This window comes from Xyrauchen texanus, chromosome 45 (assembly GCF_025860055.1).
Source record: "Xyrauchen texanus isolate HMW12.3.18 chromosome 45, RBS_HiC_50CHRs, whole genome shotgun sequence".
Classification (NCBI taxonomy): Eukaryota; Metazoa; Chordata; class Actinopteri; order Cypriniformes; family Catostomidae; genus Xyrauchen; species Xyrauchen texanus.
In genome coordinates, this window is record NC_068320.1 from 14,728,917 (window position 1) to 14,746,513 (window position 17,597).

At 39.1% G+C, this 17,597-nt stretch overlaps 1 protein-coding gene across 4 annotated transcripts in view; it reads left to right on the forward strand.

The window, feature by feature from the left end:
* Positions 1-17,597, forward strand: part of LOC127637555 (plasma membrane calcium-transporting ATPase 1-like) — a 59,511-nt gene that overhangs the window by 37,268 nt on the left and 4,646 nt on the right. For 2 of the 4 annotated variants that reach the window (XM_052118663.1, XM_052118662.1), the window contains exons 7-21: positions 351-389; positions 1,789-1,938; positions 2,371-2,585; positions 3,497-3,739; positions 4,691-4,932; positions 5,572-5,809; positions 6,347-6,526; positions 6,607-6,694; positions 6,811-6,917; positions 7,074-7,265; positions 9,176-9,389; positions 9,996-10,207; positions 10,381-10,488; positions 10,701-10,889; positions 11,149-11,235. In XM_052118663.1, coding sequence (XP_051974623.1) covers positions 351-389; positions 1,789-1,938; positions 2,371-2,585; positions 3,497-3,739; positions 4,691-4,932; positions 5,572-5,809; positions 6,347-6,526; positions 6,607-6,694; positions 6,811-6,917; positions 7,074-7,265; positions 9,176-9,389; positions 9,996-10,207; positions 10,381-10,488; positions 10,701-10,889; positions 11,149-11,235 — 2,504 coding nt within the window. Of the gene's footprint in view, positions 1-350; positions 390-1,788; positions 1,939-2,370; positions 2,586-3,496; positions 3,740-4,690; positions 4,933-5,571; positions 5,810-6,346; positions 6,527-6,606; positions 6,695-6,810; positions 6,918-7,073; positions 7,266-9,175; positions 9,390-9,995; positions 10,208-10,380; positions 10,489-10,700; positions 10,890-11,148; positions 11,315-17,597 lie in introns of all 4 variants that reach the window. The other 2 variants (XM_052118665.1, XM_052118664.1) reach the window with 2 other exon arrangements.

Genomic DNA, 17,597 nt, shown 5'->3' on the forward strand with positions numbered 1-17,597 from the left:
TTCATATGTTGGGGCTCCAAATGAATGCCTGCTTCTGATATAGTTATAGTATTTGTAAAGGTTGGGCCCCAAGTTGTTGTGCAGTGAAAGAACACTTCATAGCAATTTTGTGTATTTGTGGTCTAGCCACAGCGGTGGATTTGAAAGCCTCATGAGGTCACGGCAACACATCTGTTCATACCCACATACATATTCGCAGAGTCTTTTCTCATTCTGTGAAATCAAAGAGAATATTTACATAATTGGAAATATGTTTAAATGCGCCCCACAGAACCGTCACTTGCATAATAGTGAATAATGATTAAATTTGGGAGTGTTTGTTATGGGGTTTTTCCTTTCTCTTTCTACAGATAAAAAGCAGGATGGCTCTGTGGAGAACAGAAAGAAAGGTGAGTAACCCTATTGACTTAATGAGATAATGAACACCATATTGGCTTAGCAGGCCACCTTCTTACATGCTGTAGCCTACATTAAAGCCACCGCCTTAACCCATTAGTGCTATTGGATCTTCATTAAAGCTTATCCACAATAGTGTGAGGCCCACAGAAGTCTGTGTGTTTGTAGTGCTGTTGAGAGGTAAGGAGCTTAAAGGGATAGTTCACCCGAAAAAGAAAAGTAATTTACTCAACCTTATGTTGTTTAAAGTAAGTAAGTGTGTGTGTGTGTGTGTGTGAGACCAAAGGAAATGTTAGGCAGAGCGACAATCTGGACAGGTGTTGAAGTATCCGGTCATGCTGGTTATTTTGGAACTGTTTATTGCAGCTCTTGAGTCCAGAGATCTGCACCTGTTTCCCTTCCAACCTTTTATTATCTAGCATCACCTAGCCTGGCATAGCAGAGTCCACATTCAGGCTGCTCTGTGTTCTGAAAGTATCTTTAATGCCTCTGAAGGTAGCGTGTGTTTGTTGAAGCCCCGGGCTTCAGATCGCCCTGCCAGAAATGAGCTCTAATCCACCAAACTAGGATTACAGCCTTGTGAGTAGAGAACACAGCACGCCACAGTAGAATATCACCCCCTCTTACCCCCTGCTAATTCAGACGCACTCACATTACCTCACATCACACACTCATTAAATCTTGAACACATTCTAACTTTGTAACGCTTCAGAAAAAAACAGCAGCGTTAGACAGAAGTGTCCTGCTGTGTATCTGTATAAATGAAGGCATGCTGAGTTTTGTGTGATTTCACTATACTGACAGGCTGTACTTTCAGCACACAGAATGTCTTTTTTTCAATGGGCGATAGAACAAAGTGATGGACTGGAGGGGGTGTGTGTGTGTGTGTGTGTGTGTGTGTGTGTGTGTGTGTGGGTGTGGGTGTGGGTGTGTGTGTGTGGGGGTGGGTGTGTGTGTGTGTGGGGTGGTGTGGGTGTGGGTGTGGGTGGGTGGGTGGGTGGGTGTGTCAGCGAGATGTGTGCCTGTCGATGAGGCTTTGTCTTCTAGGTTACTTGGTCAGATGGGTATTCATGTGGCTCTTCAATGAGAGCAAGATCTCAAACAGTGTTTTCTCAGACTACTTCATAAAATGATCATTATAATTACTATTATAATTAATTTATCTCCTCAATTATATTTGTCACATGGGGAACCACAATTTAATTAGAAAAAGCTTCCTGTGGTCCGGCTAAGGAGAAAAGCATAGTCATGTACGCAGAGCTGCAGAAAATATACTTGAATTCCTGTGCTCACTGCATGTTCACCATACACTCTCTCTCTCTCTCTCTCTCTCTCTCTCTCTCTCTCTCTCTCTCTCTCTCTCTCTCTCTCTCTACCTGTCTTTCTCTATAGCTAAAGCCCAGGATGGAGCTGCAATGGAGATGCAGCCTCTGAACAGTGATGAAGAGGGCGAAGAAAAGAGAAAAGCCAACTTGTCAAAGAAAGAGAAATCTGTTTTGCAAGGGAAACTGACTAAATTAGCGGTCCAAATTGGCAAAGCAGGTAAGCACTGCAGAGCAATTGGTGTTTCTGGGTTTTACAAGTTGTGAAAACATCATATCTAGGGATACGAATTTAAATTAAATTAGTACACAACACAGATTTTGGTTAATTTAAATTCGGTTAATTTGTACATTAAAAAAAAAAAAAGTAATGGCTTGCAGTTCAGTAAATTAGTCAAGAAATATCCAGTCCAGTTCTGTCAATGAGTAAAACACTATTAGAATGATTAAAATCTACAACTGATAAGTTCAATATTATAATATTTTTTTGTCTTTAAGAATGATCCACTAGAGAGTACTGATTAATAAGGGGTCATTTGTATGCAAATTGTTTTGCACCACCGGTAAATAATGCAGCATAAAACATTGTCATAGTATTTATTCACATCGGCAAGAATGCAGACATTCATTTTCATTATGTGTCCCTGTGCAGGTCTGGTGATGTCAGCCATCACGGTGATCATCTTGGTGGTGCTGTTTGTGGTGGACACTTTCTGGGTCCAGGGACTTCCCTGGGAGAAAGAGTGCACACCTGTATACATACAGTTCTTTGTCAAATTCTTTATCATTGGTGTGACTGTGCTGGTTGTGGCCGTTCCAGAGGGTCTTCCGCTGGCCGTAACCATCTCGCTGGCTTACTCTGTGAAAGTATGTCCCCATATTGACCCCATTTTAAAAGCTCTTTATGTTCCGTAACGTGTCATTAGGACCATCTTCTAGGTGTGACCGGAGGGCGTGTTGACCAAAAATGTTCCATTCTTTACAGAATTTTAAAAACAATGATTGATCATTCATAAAGCTTTCCATCAATGTGATAAACAGTCCAGTGTATTGCGTTTCCCTTATTTGAAAGGTTCCCATGGTATGATGCTAATAGGAGTAAAGAGGAGAAAATAAAGTTTGAGTCCCCCTACAAAACAAAAAAATAAGACTAGCAGAGAGATGAGGATTTGTTGTTAGAGAAATTAGAGATTCCAAGTGTGGTCCAGTGGAATAATTAATTAGATATTGTTTCTTAAGTAGAGTGAAATAATCACATGACCCCAGTGTCTTTTATACATTGGGTGAGCACTTAATAAATAAAATTTATTTACTGAACTTGAAGGATTTTAGTTCTTTACATCTTTATTAACTTCCATTGTAGCCTATGTATTGTCAAGTCCAGGTCTTTATAGACCTAAACTTGGTATAATTTTCAGGAAAATGAAAACTAGAATGGATAAAAATAGAGCCTGACTGAAAATTTACAACCCAGTCTGTCAAAATGATGGATAATGATTATTTGTAGCATGACTCTGTCCAGACTTTGTTTCACGATGTACGTGTTGATCCACTAATCAGATGAATCGCCTTTTCCTGTCAGCCATCCCCATTCACTTCCCTCTTCACAAATGTTACCAGCCCCTTTTAGCTGTTACAGTAATATTTTTTTCTCTGGATTCCTGCCATTTAACTGGGGATTAGTGGATTGCTTAATCTTGCACTCAATCTGTTTTATACCACCTTCCTCTCTCCCCATCCCAATTTATTCATTCTTTCCTTTTGGTACTGTTTTTCAGAAAATGATGAAAGATAATAATTTGGTGAGGCATCTAGATGCTTGTGAGACAATGGGCAATGCTACAGCCATCTGTTCGGATAAGACGGGGACACTGACTATGAACAGGATGAAAGTCGTTCAGGTTTTTATCACAGACAAGCACTACAAGAAGGTCCCGGAGCCAGATGTCATTCCTGCCAGTACCGTGGACCTGCTCATACTGGGCATCAGTGTCAACTGTGCTTATACCACCAACATCATGGTGAGTCACCCACCAAGCATAATGTAATTACAAACCAGTGTCTCCTATGGAGTTCTATTTTTAAAATGATTTCAGTAGCCAGTCTGACGGACTCCGTTAGTTCATTCAGTAACTTGTGAGTCTTCTTGACTGATTTGTTTAAAAATTGGCTCATAGGGGGGCCTGGGTAGCTCAGCGAGTATTGACGCTGACAACCACCCCCGGAGTCGCGAGTTCGAATCCAGGGTGTGCTGAGTGACTTCAGCCAGGTCTCCTAAGCAACCAAATTGGCCCGGTTGCTAGGGAGGGTAGAGTCACATGGGGTTAACCTCCTTGTGCTCGCGATAAGGGGTTCTTGCTCTCAATGTGACATGTGGTAAGTTGTGTGTGGATCGCGGAGATTAGCATGAGCCTCCACATGTGGATCATGCACAATGAGCCACGTGATAAGATGCACGGATTGACGGTCACAGAAGCTGAGGCAGTTGAGACTTGTCCTCTGCCACCCGGATTGTGGCGAGTAACCGCACCACCATGAGGACCTACTAAGTAGTGGGAATTGGGCATTCCAAATTGGGAGAAAAGGTGATAATAAAAAGAATTGGCTCTTAAAAGTCATTCTTCACTGAGAATTTACTATTCATGCTGTTTTTGAGTACAGCCAGCAAACACAACACTGGTGTTATTTTCCTGTATTTTTAGCTAAAACATTTCACATTAAATTCTGACTGCAAGCTCACAACTCCTTGTAAAATGAATATGCCATGATGCTGTAGATTGAGATAGATTAAGGTAGAAACACTGCCACAAACCTTGTAGTATCTTTTAACATTACCGTTTCATGGGCAGTTGTCTTACTAAAATATTGCATAACACTGTTGTACTTTGCTCTAAAGACAATACATATACTAATCACATATCATAGTTCTTAAGTTTATGAACTCATGTTTGTTTCTTTGTCTTGCTATTCAGCCACCTGAGAAGGAAGGAGGCCTAAATCGTCAGGTGGGCAACAAAACTGAATGTGCCTTGCTGGGCTTTGCCTTGGAACTGAAAAAAGACTATCAAGCAATCCGCAATGAAATCCCTGAAGAGAAGCTTTACAAAGTCTATACCTTCAACTCTGTAAGGAAATCTATGAGCACTGTGCTGAAGAATGCTGATGGAAGCTTCCGGATGTTTAGCAAAGGAGCTTCTGAGATTCTGCTGAGAAAGTAAGTTTCCTCAAACATAAATGCTCCATTTGGTAATTTGACTCCAGCTCATAGTATGAGGAAAACATTATAGTATTCTAATGCTTTTTTAGCGCTTAAATAATACACCGATCAGTCGCAACATTAAAACCACCTGCCTAATATTGTGTAGGTCCTCCTTGTGCCACCAAACAGCGCCAACCCGCATCTCAGAACAGCATTCTGAGATGCTGTTCTGCTCACCACAATTGTACAGAGCGGTTATCTGAGTTACTGTAGACTTTGTCAGTTCAAACCAGTCTGGCCATTCTCTGTAGACCTCTCTCATCAACAAGGCCTATCCATCCACAGAACTGCCACTCACTGGATGACTTTTGTCATCTGGGGGGTGGGGGTGTTCTATATAGTCAAACAGGTTTGTAACAACAGTATGTTGAAAAGTTAGGTTTTTGGGTGAACTATTCCTGTAAAAAAGCCATGTTGCCAGCAAATTTGATTGATAGATCAAATGCTTCATCTCCCCCTCAAAGCCCTCCAAGCTGTGTTACTTTTAGATTTCCCTTGAGAAATTACTGAAATGGCTCTTTTGTGGTGGTTCAGTCTGAGTGCTGTTGGGTATCCCTTCTCTATCCTAATCTTACCTTCTCTATCCTAATCTAGGTGTTATAAGATCCTGACAGCAACAGGCGAGGCAAAGCTTTTCCGGCCCAGGGACAGAGATGACATGGTGAAGAGGGTGATTGAGCCCATGGCCTCTGAGGGCCTGAGGACCATTTGCTTGGCTTACAGGGACTTCCCCGCTTCTGAAGGTGAACCAGACTGGGATAATGAGAATGAAATCCTCACTAGGCTCACCTGCTTATGTGTGGTGGGCATTGAAGACCCAGTCAGACCAGAGGTATGGATCTTTGCCATCTTTAACATCTTTTTAATCTGAATCGCTAAAGTAGACACACCACATGTGTAAGCAATATTGACCGGTTACAACTTGTACACTGCATGTAAGCAGCAGTCATTGTGTTGCAGAACCATGAGCTTATTTTTGCCGCACAACATGTTGAACATGGCAGAAAATAAACTGAAAATGCATTATAAAATTATTTATAAACACAGTCTCTAGCAATATTGGCTTTTATGAAGCAAGATGTCTGTCAGTCTTGATGCCGAAATCTTGATTGGATTAAGCAGTTTATAGTCTGCATTAGTCTGCATTTGGGTTTCATTAATTATCAGTGGACCACTCATGATAACCACTTTAGAATTATAGCTGCTATTAAATTCATATTTTTTCAATATGGTATCCTAGAAATCAATAGGGTATCCCAAAAATCACTTCTGTATAGAGCCGTAGTTTGGTTTCACAGCAGATACAAATAATGTGATGACAAATAATAACCCAAAGGCTGTTCTGTCTCTCTCTTTCTTCCTCACTCAGGTCCCTGACGCCATTAAAAAGTGCCAGCGTGCTGGAATCACAGTACGCATGGTTACCGGAGACAACATTAACACTGCCCGTGCCATAGCAACTAAATGTGGCATCCTGCTGCCAGGAGATGACTTCCTCTGCATGGAGGGCAAAGAGTTCAACCGCCGGATCCGTAATGAAAAGGGAGAGGTGAGTGCCCAAATATATTACGAGTAAGTAATAGTCTCAAACACCGACACCCAAGCTCATAATATGTGTTCTCTTTTCAGATTGAACAAGAGCGAATTGATAAGATATGGCCTAAACTCCGGGTCCTGGCTAGATCTTCACCAACAGACAAACATACACTAGTCAAAGGTGCTCTGAGTCTCATTCCTCCAGTATGAGTAATCAATTCAGTGTTGAAAAGAACAGTAATTCTGCTCCGTAATATTGTGCTCTGTCTTGACACATTGCATGTTTCTTCCCTTTAGGTATAATAGACAGCACTGTTCTGGAGCAGAGGCAGGTTGTGGCGGTAACAGGAGATGGCACCAATGATGGCCCTGCCTTAAAAAAGGCTGATGTTGGGTTTGCCATGGTATGTGCATAAACTAGGGCTGGGCAATATAGCTAAAGAAATCAAATGTTAATATTGTTTGTAGATCTGAAGAATGAATAATTATACATTTTCACAAATATTCTCTGCACTAGATTTGGTTGGAATAGTTTTATATAGTGTGCGTTTTATGCTCAGGGCATTGCTGGCACAGATGTGGCTAAAGAGGCCTCTGACATCATCCTCACTGATGACAACTTCAGCAGCATCGTCAAAGCGGTCATGTGGGGGAGGAACGTGTACGACAGCATTTCAAAATTCCTCCAGTTCCAGCTCACCGTAAATGTGGTGGCTGTGATCGTGGCCTTCACTGGAGCTTGCATCACACAGGTACCACGAAAAAAAAACTTTATTCCACCATTCTCTCGAAATATTGTCTGTTTCAAAGACATGTGAGCAGACTTGTTGCCTAATTCAGAAGCCTAATAGAGATGATATCCCACGAGTGACATTGGAACATTTTACATAGTGCAGGAACCCAGAGAATGGCATGGTAGACGCCATAGAATTTGGTGTTTGCATGTTGTAAAGCTAACGATCAGCATATTGAAGGCACAATGCAAGGCACCTATCTGGAATGGGTGTGACACCCAAATTAGTATAGAAATACATAACACATAACTATCGGGTAAAATAGTCAAATGTTTTACTTTTTTAGATTAATTGATTGATATTGATACTTTGCAGTATTGATTAAATTTATAATCAACATTTCACTCACTTAGATAATTTTTTTCACTGAGGTTGGCACAATGCATTCTTCATGAAGGATACATGCTATAGAATGCTACAAGAATGCAATGATCTAAGCATAGTTATTCTTTATAACGTTTACAACAGCATACCAATGATGCCTTCAAATGCTGTCTGCTTCGGCAGCACACTAGGTTTCGCAACACAAAGGCTTTTCACGATTGTTAAATAATCGTCTGATTGTGGTTATTTGCTCGAACTGCACTTCAAATTCTAAGCACATTTTAATGCCAAAATAAGCAAAATTTTTGTGTCATTAATTTGAATTCTAAGCATCACTGAGGTACACCATGCACATAAACCAGTGCAACTACTGTCTGGAAGTGCGCGTCATGTTAAGCGCTCTGATCTGCATGTCATTGGCAGAGGCTCGCGAAAATATAAATGAACAAATATAAACTTTGATGGTGAATATAGTGAACACAAAGCGGTCCGGCTTCACTTTAAATGATCGTGTAATGGTAAATGTTCCTGATCATAGTGAGTTCATATACGCAGTGTTAATAACACACCGTGAAACTGAAACGACACCCACTTTATTTCTGTTGTGTGATAAAATGATGAAACAAAATCTTAAAGGTTTTTCTTAATGAGAAATAAGAGAATTAAAATAATGTGTGAAAGTGAAGAAATTAGGGCAGAAATCTTTTACTACTGCATAATATAAAATAAAATTATATAATATAAATATATTTTAAGTATATATTTTTTTAATAAATAAAATGAAAATTGCACATGCACCTTAAGAAATATCACAATTTATCCGACAATTAATCGTGATGGCAGTAAAACAGACAATTCATTGTCATAATCGCAAGTATTTGTTTGAAAATTAATAATCTGTCAAATTTCATAATCGTGACAGCCCGAGGAACACGGCTAGTATGTTGAAGAGGGAGCTAATGCTGACCGAGCTGTTAAGCTAAATAGTCCAACTCTACGTGAGGGATAGCGTCTTTTAGATGCACCGTGGTGGCAGATGGATTCAGCTGACTGCTACCCATCCTGAGTGAAGTGATTGGTAATTGTTAGTCTAAGGCAGGAAGACTTGCAGGCTGTCTGCATGTGGTCTGGCACTGCTGTCCACAGGCACAGAACCAGCTCTCCTCTGTTAAATGGAATGATAGTCAGGCTGATTGCAGTTGAGGTCCTGTATTACTGCATAATGAATGGTGGGGTTATATTTGCACTCTGCATTGTTGTCGATAGCAATGGCAGGACTCAGCCTCAAACCTCTGGTGTTCTGCTTGTTCTTGAGTAGCTGTGGTGTATAAAATATGAGGCAAGGAATAATTGCCAACATGAAAACAGCTGGGTCAACTCTGCTTGATGTGACTTTATCAGAAAACTCGACTTTAACTTTACCTGCTGCGAAGAACATAATACTCATGCAAGTGCAAAGGATATGTTCAATAACATGCAATGTTATGGATGTGGCAGTAATGTTTGAGGTCAGAATGGTCACCTTTTCTTGCTCTCTCTCATAGGACTCTCCTTTGAAAGCAGTACAGATGTTATGGGTGAATCTGATTATGGACACATTTGCATCATTGGCCTTGGCCACTGAACCCCCCACTGAATCTCTTCTGCTGAGGAAGCCTTATGGTCGTAATAAGCCCCTCATCTCTAGGACAATGATGAAGAACATATTGGGTCATGGGGTCTACCAACTCACCATCATCTTCACTTTACTGTTTGCTGGTAAGTGGTACCAGCATACATCTAGGCCATTTGAACCAGGCAACTGAATAATGAAACCAATTCAGTCAGGCATGGTTTCCTAGCAGAAAGCAAAAGTACATTGGAAACAAAAGTTAGTACAGCTAAAATAATTGAATAAGTAAATGTATAGTAAATAAAATCATTACTAATGGCAATAAGAGCCAATAGTTTTACTTTGCAGTTATGTTTTAAAGGTATAGTTCGCCCAAAAATACAATTCTGACATTCTCTTTTCATTCTTTTGTGGAACATACAAGTAAATGTTTGTAAGAATGTTGGCCTCCATGGCATCTTTTTCCGTACAGTAAAAGTGAATGGTGTCTGAGGCTAACATTCTGCCTAACATTTCCTTTTACGTTTCACTGAAGAACGAACGTCATAGGGGTTTGAACAAACATGAGGATGACTAAATGAAACAATTTGGAGTTTTGGTTAGACTATTGCTTTAGGAGACAGTAAACTGCAGTTTTTCTATAATAACTGCGGTCATATTGTGCATTCTGTAATGATGGCATTAAGAGTCATGTCTTTTTAGAGAACTTTGAAGTTTCCAGAGCTACAATGTTTTCTTTTCTGCTCTTACAGGTGAGAAGATCTTCGACATAGACAGTGGACGCAACGCCCCTCTTCATTCTCCACCTTCTGAGCACTATACCATCGTCTTTAATACCTTTGTGATGATGCAACTGTTTAATGAAATCAATGCACGCAAGATCCACGGAGAACGGAATGTCTTTGAAGGCATTTTCAACAATTTGATCTTCTGTACCATCGTCTTTGGCACTTTTGTTATTCAGGTAGAAAGTGAATCCTACAAATCATTGAATGCAAACCTGTAATCAAAGTATTTTCGTTACCAGAAAACACAGTTCAATAGATCACACTTGCATTGTTTTAATCCATGAAGATGTATGAGCATGAACTGAATAAAACAATTTGCTATAATGACCTTTCGCCCTTGTCCACACAGATCGTGATTGTGCAGTTTGGAGGAAAGCCGTTCAGCTGTGTGGGGTTAAACATTGAACAGTGGCTGTGGTGTGTTTTCTTGGGCTTTGGATGTCTACTCTGGGGACAGGTAAGCATCAACTTAGTACTGCTCATTTTACTGTAGAAAACAGTAAGTAATATGTAGCCTGAACTTGCTCTCAATAAACCAATCCAGACTTTGCAATAGTAGTTGAGCAGTGCCCCCTGATGGTGTTGAACAGAATCACAGTGCTTTGGAATAATACATTTTGATGTTCTGTTTGGAATGGCTACTTAGTATTGACCTGTGCTCTTATGCAGGTCATCTCCTCTATCCCTACGAGTCGGTTGAAGTTCCTGAAGAGCGCAGGTCATGGCACGCAGAAGGAGGAAATCCCAGATGAAGAGTTGGAGGAGCTTGAGGACCATGATGAAATAGACCACGCTGAGCGAGAGCTCCGTAGGGGACAAATCCTCTGGTTCAGAGGCCTCAATCGCATACAGACCCAGGTAACCTCTTTCTACCACCACAACCCCACAGTTCTCGCTGTCCAAGCCCAGGAGTCCAGTTTTTATCAGTTTTTAAAGGCCGATGTCAGGGAGTCTGTTCTTTTAATTCTGTGCCTTTTTTCTCACAGATGCTATCTGTCCTGTCTTTTTATATGGGTGCCCTTCATCTTCTATCCCTTCTTCTTTAATTTTCTCTGACTCTTGTCTTTTTTTCTCCTGTGCATTTTCTGGGCCTATCACCTTCTCTGATTCCTTCCAGATGGATGTAGTGAGTGCGTTCCAGAGCGGAATTTCCTTTCAGGCAGCCGTCAGGCGCCAGCCCTCCAGTGGCAGCCAACAGCACGATGTAACCAATGTTTCTAGCCCTACACATGTAGCCTTATCTCCTGCTACTGCCTTCAACACCGCTTCTGCCACTGTCGGGTGTGAGTGCGTGTTTATTAGTGCATGACAGTTAACATTTCCTCCTCACACCTAACAGTCTTCATTCTTCTAATGTTCCTCTGTTTTTCAAAATGAAATGTCCCTCTGAGCATCTTCCACATTGCTTTTCTATGTAACGGCTGTATATTATGAGCCTCTGTGTTAGGGTTGAGGTATCTGTGTCTGTATTCTGTTTGATGGCTTTGGCTGGGTCTCACGGATCAAGAGCTGTTGGCTAATAATGTCTGGTGTGTCTGCAGCCCTGCGCGTGCTGTTGGAGGTCTGTGGCAGCTGTAGTCTTCGTGTAAATGTTTTGAGTATACGCCCATGGTCACACTGATAACCTGACCAATCAAACAATGCTGAATAGCATTGTTCTCAGGGCTGATGAGGTGCTGTAGGCAATGAGCTTAAGACTCCTGTTCCAGTTAAGTATATCGGGTTTCTGCAGGATCATCTTTTGAGCTGGCTATAGATGAGATGCTGGATGATGTTAAAGTTGTAATTTAGACATATTCTGTCCTCTCTGAAATGGAAACTTATTGGTTGTTAACCCAAGGCTAACCTTTTTTAAATAAGCTTGTCTTTGCTCCCTCGACTCCTGCTGTTTGTCACCTTTCCTGTAGTGTCAGTTGATCATTCATTCAGTTTAAAACCTGCATTGCGCTGTTACCGTCAGGGTCCGTACTCTCGGTCTCAAACTACTCAATTCTAGTTTTGTCATTCTTATTTCTGCTGTCTTTTTCCTGCTTTCTCTATGTAACTGTTGCTTTTTCAGGGACACAGAAGACATCTGTTGTGTGATAATTTATATACAAATGGTTCCCACGTTCACAGAAAAATCTGCAAATATTGGGGAATTTATAACTGATTAACAGGCGTGGAAAAACCTGTATTGAATATACATTTTCCTCACTATGGCCAACTCCAAAACGGTGTTTCTCAACTTGTATTGCTTTAGGACCCAGATTTTACATTGGACAACTGTAATAAATATAGCCTGGGTTTTATTTTATTTTACATGGCATTATTCTTGAAATCTTTGAACAAAACTATGCATCAGTTTTTAACAACAAAATATATAAGAAGTTTTCTCTCCCCCTTTTAACTTTGATAAGCCTATTTATTTATAGGAGTCTGTTATATTTGTTCAGTTTATTTCCTAATATCAAACATCATTCAAAAGAACATATTACACAGGAGAAAAACATGTCCATAAGTCTTTGAGGTCCAGACTTTTGAAGCCCTTTATGTACTTGCCCTTATATTTACAGGCTCCTCATTACTGTGGTTAGGTAAATGTAGCTAGTCTTAATAAAAAAAATGAATATATATCTATATCAGCCAGAACATTAAAACCACCAGCCCAATATTGGTAGGTCCCCTTTGTGCCGCCAACAGCGCCAACCCTATTCTTCTTACCACAAATTTACAGAGAGTACACCCCTAAGTGAAAATGTCCAAAGTGTCAATATTTTGTGTGGCTACCATTATTTTCCGGCACTGTATGGTCTGAGCACTGACAGGCTGACCCCCCCCACCCCTTCAACCTCTGCAGCAATGCTGGCAGCATTCATACGTCTATTTCCTAAAGACAACCTCTGGATATGACGCTGAGCACGTGCACTCACCATGGCGAGGCCTGTTCTGAGTGGAACCTGTCCTGTTAAACCGCTGTATGGTCTTGGCCACTGTGCTGCAGCTCAGTGTCAGGGTCTTGGCAGTCTTCTTATAGCCTAGGCAAACTTTATGTAGAGCAATAATTATTTTTTTCAGATCCTCAGAGTTCTTTGCCATGAGGTACCATGTTGAACTTCCAATGACCAGTATGAGGGAGTGTGAGAGCGATGACACCAAATTTAACACACCTGCTCCCCATTCACACCTGAGACCTTGTAATGCTAACGAGTTACATGACACCGGGAGGGAAAATGGCTAATTTGGCCCAATTTGGACATTTTCACTTAGGGGTGTACTCACTTTTGTTGCCAGCGGTTTAGACATTAATGGCTGTGTGTGTGTGTATTGTATGTATATACACACACACACACACACACACACACACACACACATATATATATATATATATATATATATATATATATATATATATATATATATATATATATATATATATATATATATATATATATATAAAATGAAAAAATATTCATTTATTCAAATATTGGCATACAGTTCACAGCAATCCATTTCACAAGTGAATTTGTCAATCAGTCTGAGAATTATTATGAGGGCTTGTTTAAGGACCCATCAATGTACACCTGCGTCAGACATGCTTGTGTAGCGTCTTGGGTGTGTTGCGTCATAAACATAACATGTTTCGGTCACTGTGTCAAGTTAAATATAGTTTAATACTTAGCTTGTTTGCAGTCACGTGATTGTTATGACGCACAAAATTCAGATGGATGGCACGAAGTGAAAAGTACAATGGATGAGATGGAGGAAAGTCCATACTTTACTAGTTTAGACGATATTATGAGTGAAAGGAATAAACAGAAAATCACAACATATGTTGGACTTGATCCTTGTTTTGAAAAGGAGCAATTTTTCAACTGAATACTTGCCTGCCATCGAGGCAGTAGATATTAGCAACTACCTTGTCCTCCAGACAACCTTCTACTCCAGAACACCACTGAAAGCATACAACTTTTTTGTCCTGTGGATTAACCTAGCAACAAACATTAAACTCTGCAGCACCTCTAGATGTTAGTGTTGCGGTTGTTTACGTGATTAGGTTAACCACTCTCAAAGGTCCGCCGAAACGCCACTAAAGACAAGGATCATGCGAAACAAGACTGAGAAGTCATTGCAGCTCATTGCAATTGCATGGCAGGGTAAGTTATTTACGTTCGCCTGTAAAGGCTTTGTAATTCGCTTTGCTATCAATTTTTTTATCAGTATTTTTGTTCTGTTACAAGGGTACAAACTCAAACAAACAAAGAAAAGAAAAAAACAATTTCTTTAACTTTACAAAGTATGGAATCAGCTAACGTTACATAAACAGCCACATAAGTTGTATAAACTTACCTTTGACGAAGTGCTCACTGCACACATGAGCATTATCCAACTCGGCTCCTCTAAACCGTAGACGCAGTTTGTCCAGCATTTTTCAGTCAATCTCTTGCATTTTCCCCCTTATGAACAACAACATTTGGTACACGATAAAAAGCTCCTTGTGGTTTCTCGGTTTGGTCGATTTGAGCCATCGTAAACTGCAAAACATAGGCATTTTGAGTTTGTGATAGTGCTTGTATGCTAATAATCCTATGTAGAAAATCACTTCCTGACCTCCATCTGCATTTCGCGCCACAGCAACGCAGTGACGTCATGTGCAACAGGCATTGCGATTAAATGCATACATTTTTTTTAACGCGTTATTTTTTATTAAATCGACAGCCCTAATAAAAGTGTGTGTGTGTATGTGTATACTATGGGCTGAAATATGTGCCACCAGAAACTGAATTTGAACCATTATATTTGAATTTGAATGGCTAAACTTGAATAATTGCATTTGAAAAACTGAATTTGAATCACATCATTTGAAATTGTATTGTTTAATTAAAATTGAATTTATTCAAAAACTGAATCTGAATTGTATCATTTGAAATTGAATTTATTCGTTTGGAACTGAAGTCCAATAAAATTTGATCCTCACTGAAAATTAAACTCTCTATATATCTTCACATTCACTTCTCACAATTCAGATTCAGTTCTCAAATTCAATTTCAAGTTACTGAGACAGACATCCGGGTATTTGTAGGATGAAGGAAGAGCAATCGAGCGCAGATCGATAGATAGCGTTCATTGGCGCACAGGACTCCTCTTGGGCCAATCAGCACCAATGTTTTGGAGCACAGTACGTTACCCGCCATGAAACTATGGAATTACGATGTGTCAATAATAATGAATGTAACTTTATAAAACTGAACGTAACTTTTTCAGAAACTATGAAAAATATTCCATTACAAAAGAAGAAAAACACAATTAAAATGAAAAAATGAACTCAGTCGCATCGAATTTAACAGGCTCTTCAAATATGCTTCATTTTTTGTTAATGTTTTTCAAAGATTCGTTTTCGCAAATCGTGGATTCTGAATACATTGCCACAGATTTCGCTTACGCTTCGCAGTTTTTCGTTTGCTGTTTTGAGACAAACCTCTCGTGGGGGTGGGCTTAACAGTGATCTACTCTGATTGGATAGTGAGCTTTTGATGGACAGGTGCTCTCTGACCCGGATGTACAGACGTCACTCAGTGGCGCGCATATTAGAAAGCTCTCGCGGTGATTTGTAGTTATGCAATACGTCGTGCTTTGTTGTATTCCTTACTAACAATATGTAAATAATATTTGACCTATAATTATATAATTTAATATTATATGAGACCTTCGATCATCTAATAATCGTCTTCGATCAGTCTGTAAAGATGAGCTCTCAGGAGAGACACGGAGTGGCATCATCCTCCTCTTGTCCTTCAAGGCAGCTTGAAGTAAGTTCGTGTTACTGAAGTAACCAATAACATCGATAAAACTTTTATTCATGTAACGTTACAGTGTGCAACAGTTCTGGCTTTATTTTGCAAATTTATTGTTGTATTGTAAATGCATGCTAAATAAAATGTTGCTGTTTTGTCATTGTCATGACTGCAAAACTGAAACCTGGCCATATCTTGGTCCACTGTTTGACTCTGCCCCGACTGCTGAACGGACTGCTGCTGACCCTGCCTTGTGCTGGTATTCCCGAGCGACTGGTTAAGAATTTCAAGGTTGTTATGTACAGATGCAGCATCTGCACCAAGATTTCTGCCTTGCTGTAGAATGAAGACCAGTTTGATATCTGCACTGTCTACATTGACACGTCCTTGAATATAATAACTGTGCAAAAGAGCAAACAATCAAACTACATAACATCATGACATGACATCAGTGCATTGCAAACTTGTGAATGACAATAAAAAATTATTAAAAAATATATAAAATTATGATATTTTATATGTGTTTATCAAAACATTGTGAATAAATATAATAAAATATATGCAATATTCCACCACTGTGTTGAAATTTAGAGTGTTTTCTGTCAAATTAGAAAATTGTATCGATGTTATTGGTTACTTAAGTAACACGAACTTACTTCAAGCTGCCTTGAAGGACAAGAGGAGGAGGAGTGGAGCATTTGTTTAATAAGCAAGGTCTTTTATTCAGATATTCAGAATTTCTTTCTGAATACCAAATACCAGTAACCCCAAAAGAATTTGCTACAGTAATGGGTGCTATTCCCTCTGGTTTATGTATGCATTTTAAAAACCGTAATTACTTCACCCCAGTATCTACTGCATCCTTTCCTAAACCTTGTGATACTTCTGTTGGTCAAATCTGTTGTTCAGAGTCGAAAGCTAAAAACTATAAGATCTTTATTTCTTAAGGATTTGATTTCTGTTCCACCTGTTATTTCCTTTTGGAATAATTTGTTTGGTAACCTTAATTGGAAAAAATCTGGTCTTTACAGCAGAAATTCATTCTCACAAATAAAGTGAAAGAAATTTCCTTTAAGTTGATACACAGGTTCTATCCTGTTAAGACATTTATACAAAGATTTAAATCTGACATTGAGCTAACATGCTCTTTTTGTGTGAATTCTGATGAAACAGTGGTTCATTTATTTTGGTCGTGTCATTACACTCAGAAGCTCTGGAATGAAATTGATGTTTTTATCAAGTGTAAGATTTTGCCAGGCTTCTCAATACATATGAGAAACATTATATTTGGGTATTTTGATTCAGACCCCACAAACGAAAATGTCTGTTTTGTTATTAATTTAATTATTTTCTTAAGCAAATTCTATATTCACAAATGCAAATTTTTAAACTGTAAACCTATCTTCTCTGTCTTCTTAAAAGAAATAGAAAATTATCTAAATTTGATTTCAGTATCTACTAATAAGAAAGCCATAAGGACTGTTAGAATCTGCATTGCATTTGATCTCTTCATGTGAACATTTTTGTGTGATGTAATGCCCTACCTCTTCTTTTATTGTTATATACATTATTATTATCATCATTTTTTTTAAATTATTATTATTTTTTCTATTTATTTTTGTCTTCTTTATTGTTTTGGTTGATATTATGTGATGTACGTATGCTTTCTCTTTTGTATGTTCCTGTTCTTTGCATTAAATATATATATATATATATATATATATATATATATATATATATATATATATATATATATATATATATATATATATATATATATATTTTAAATAAA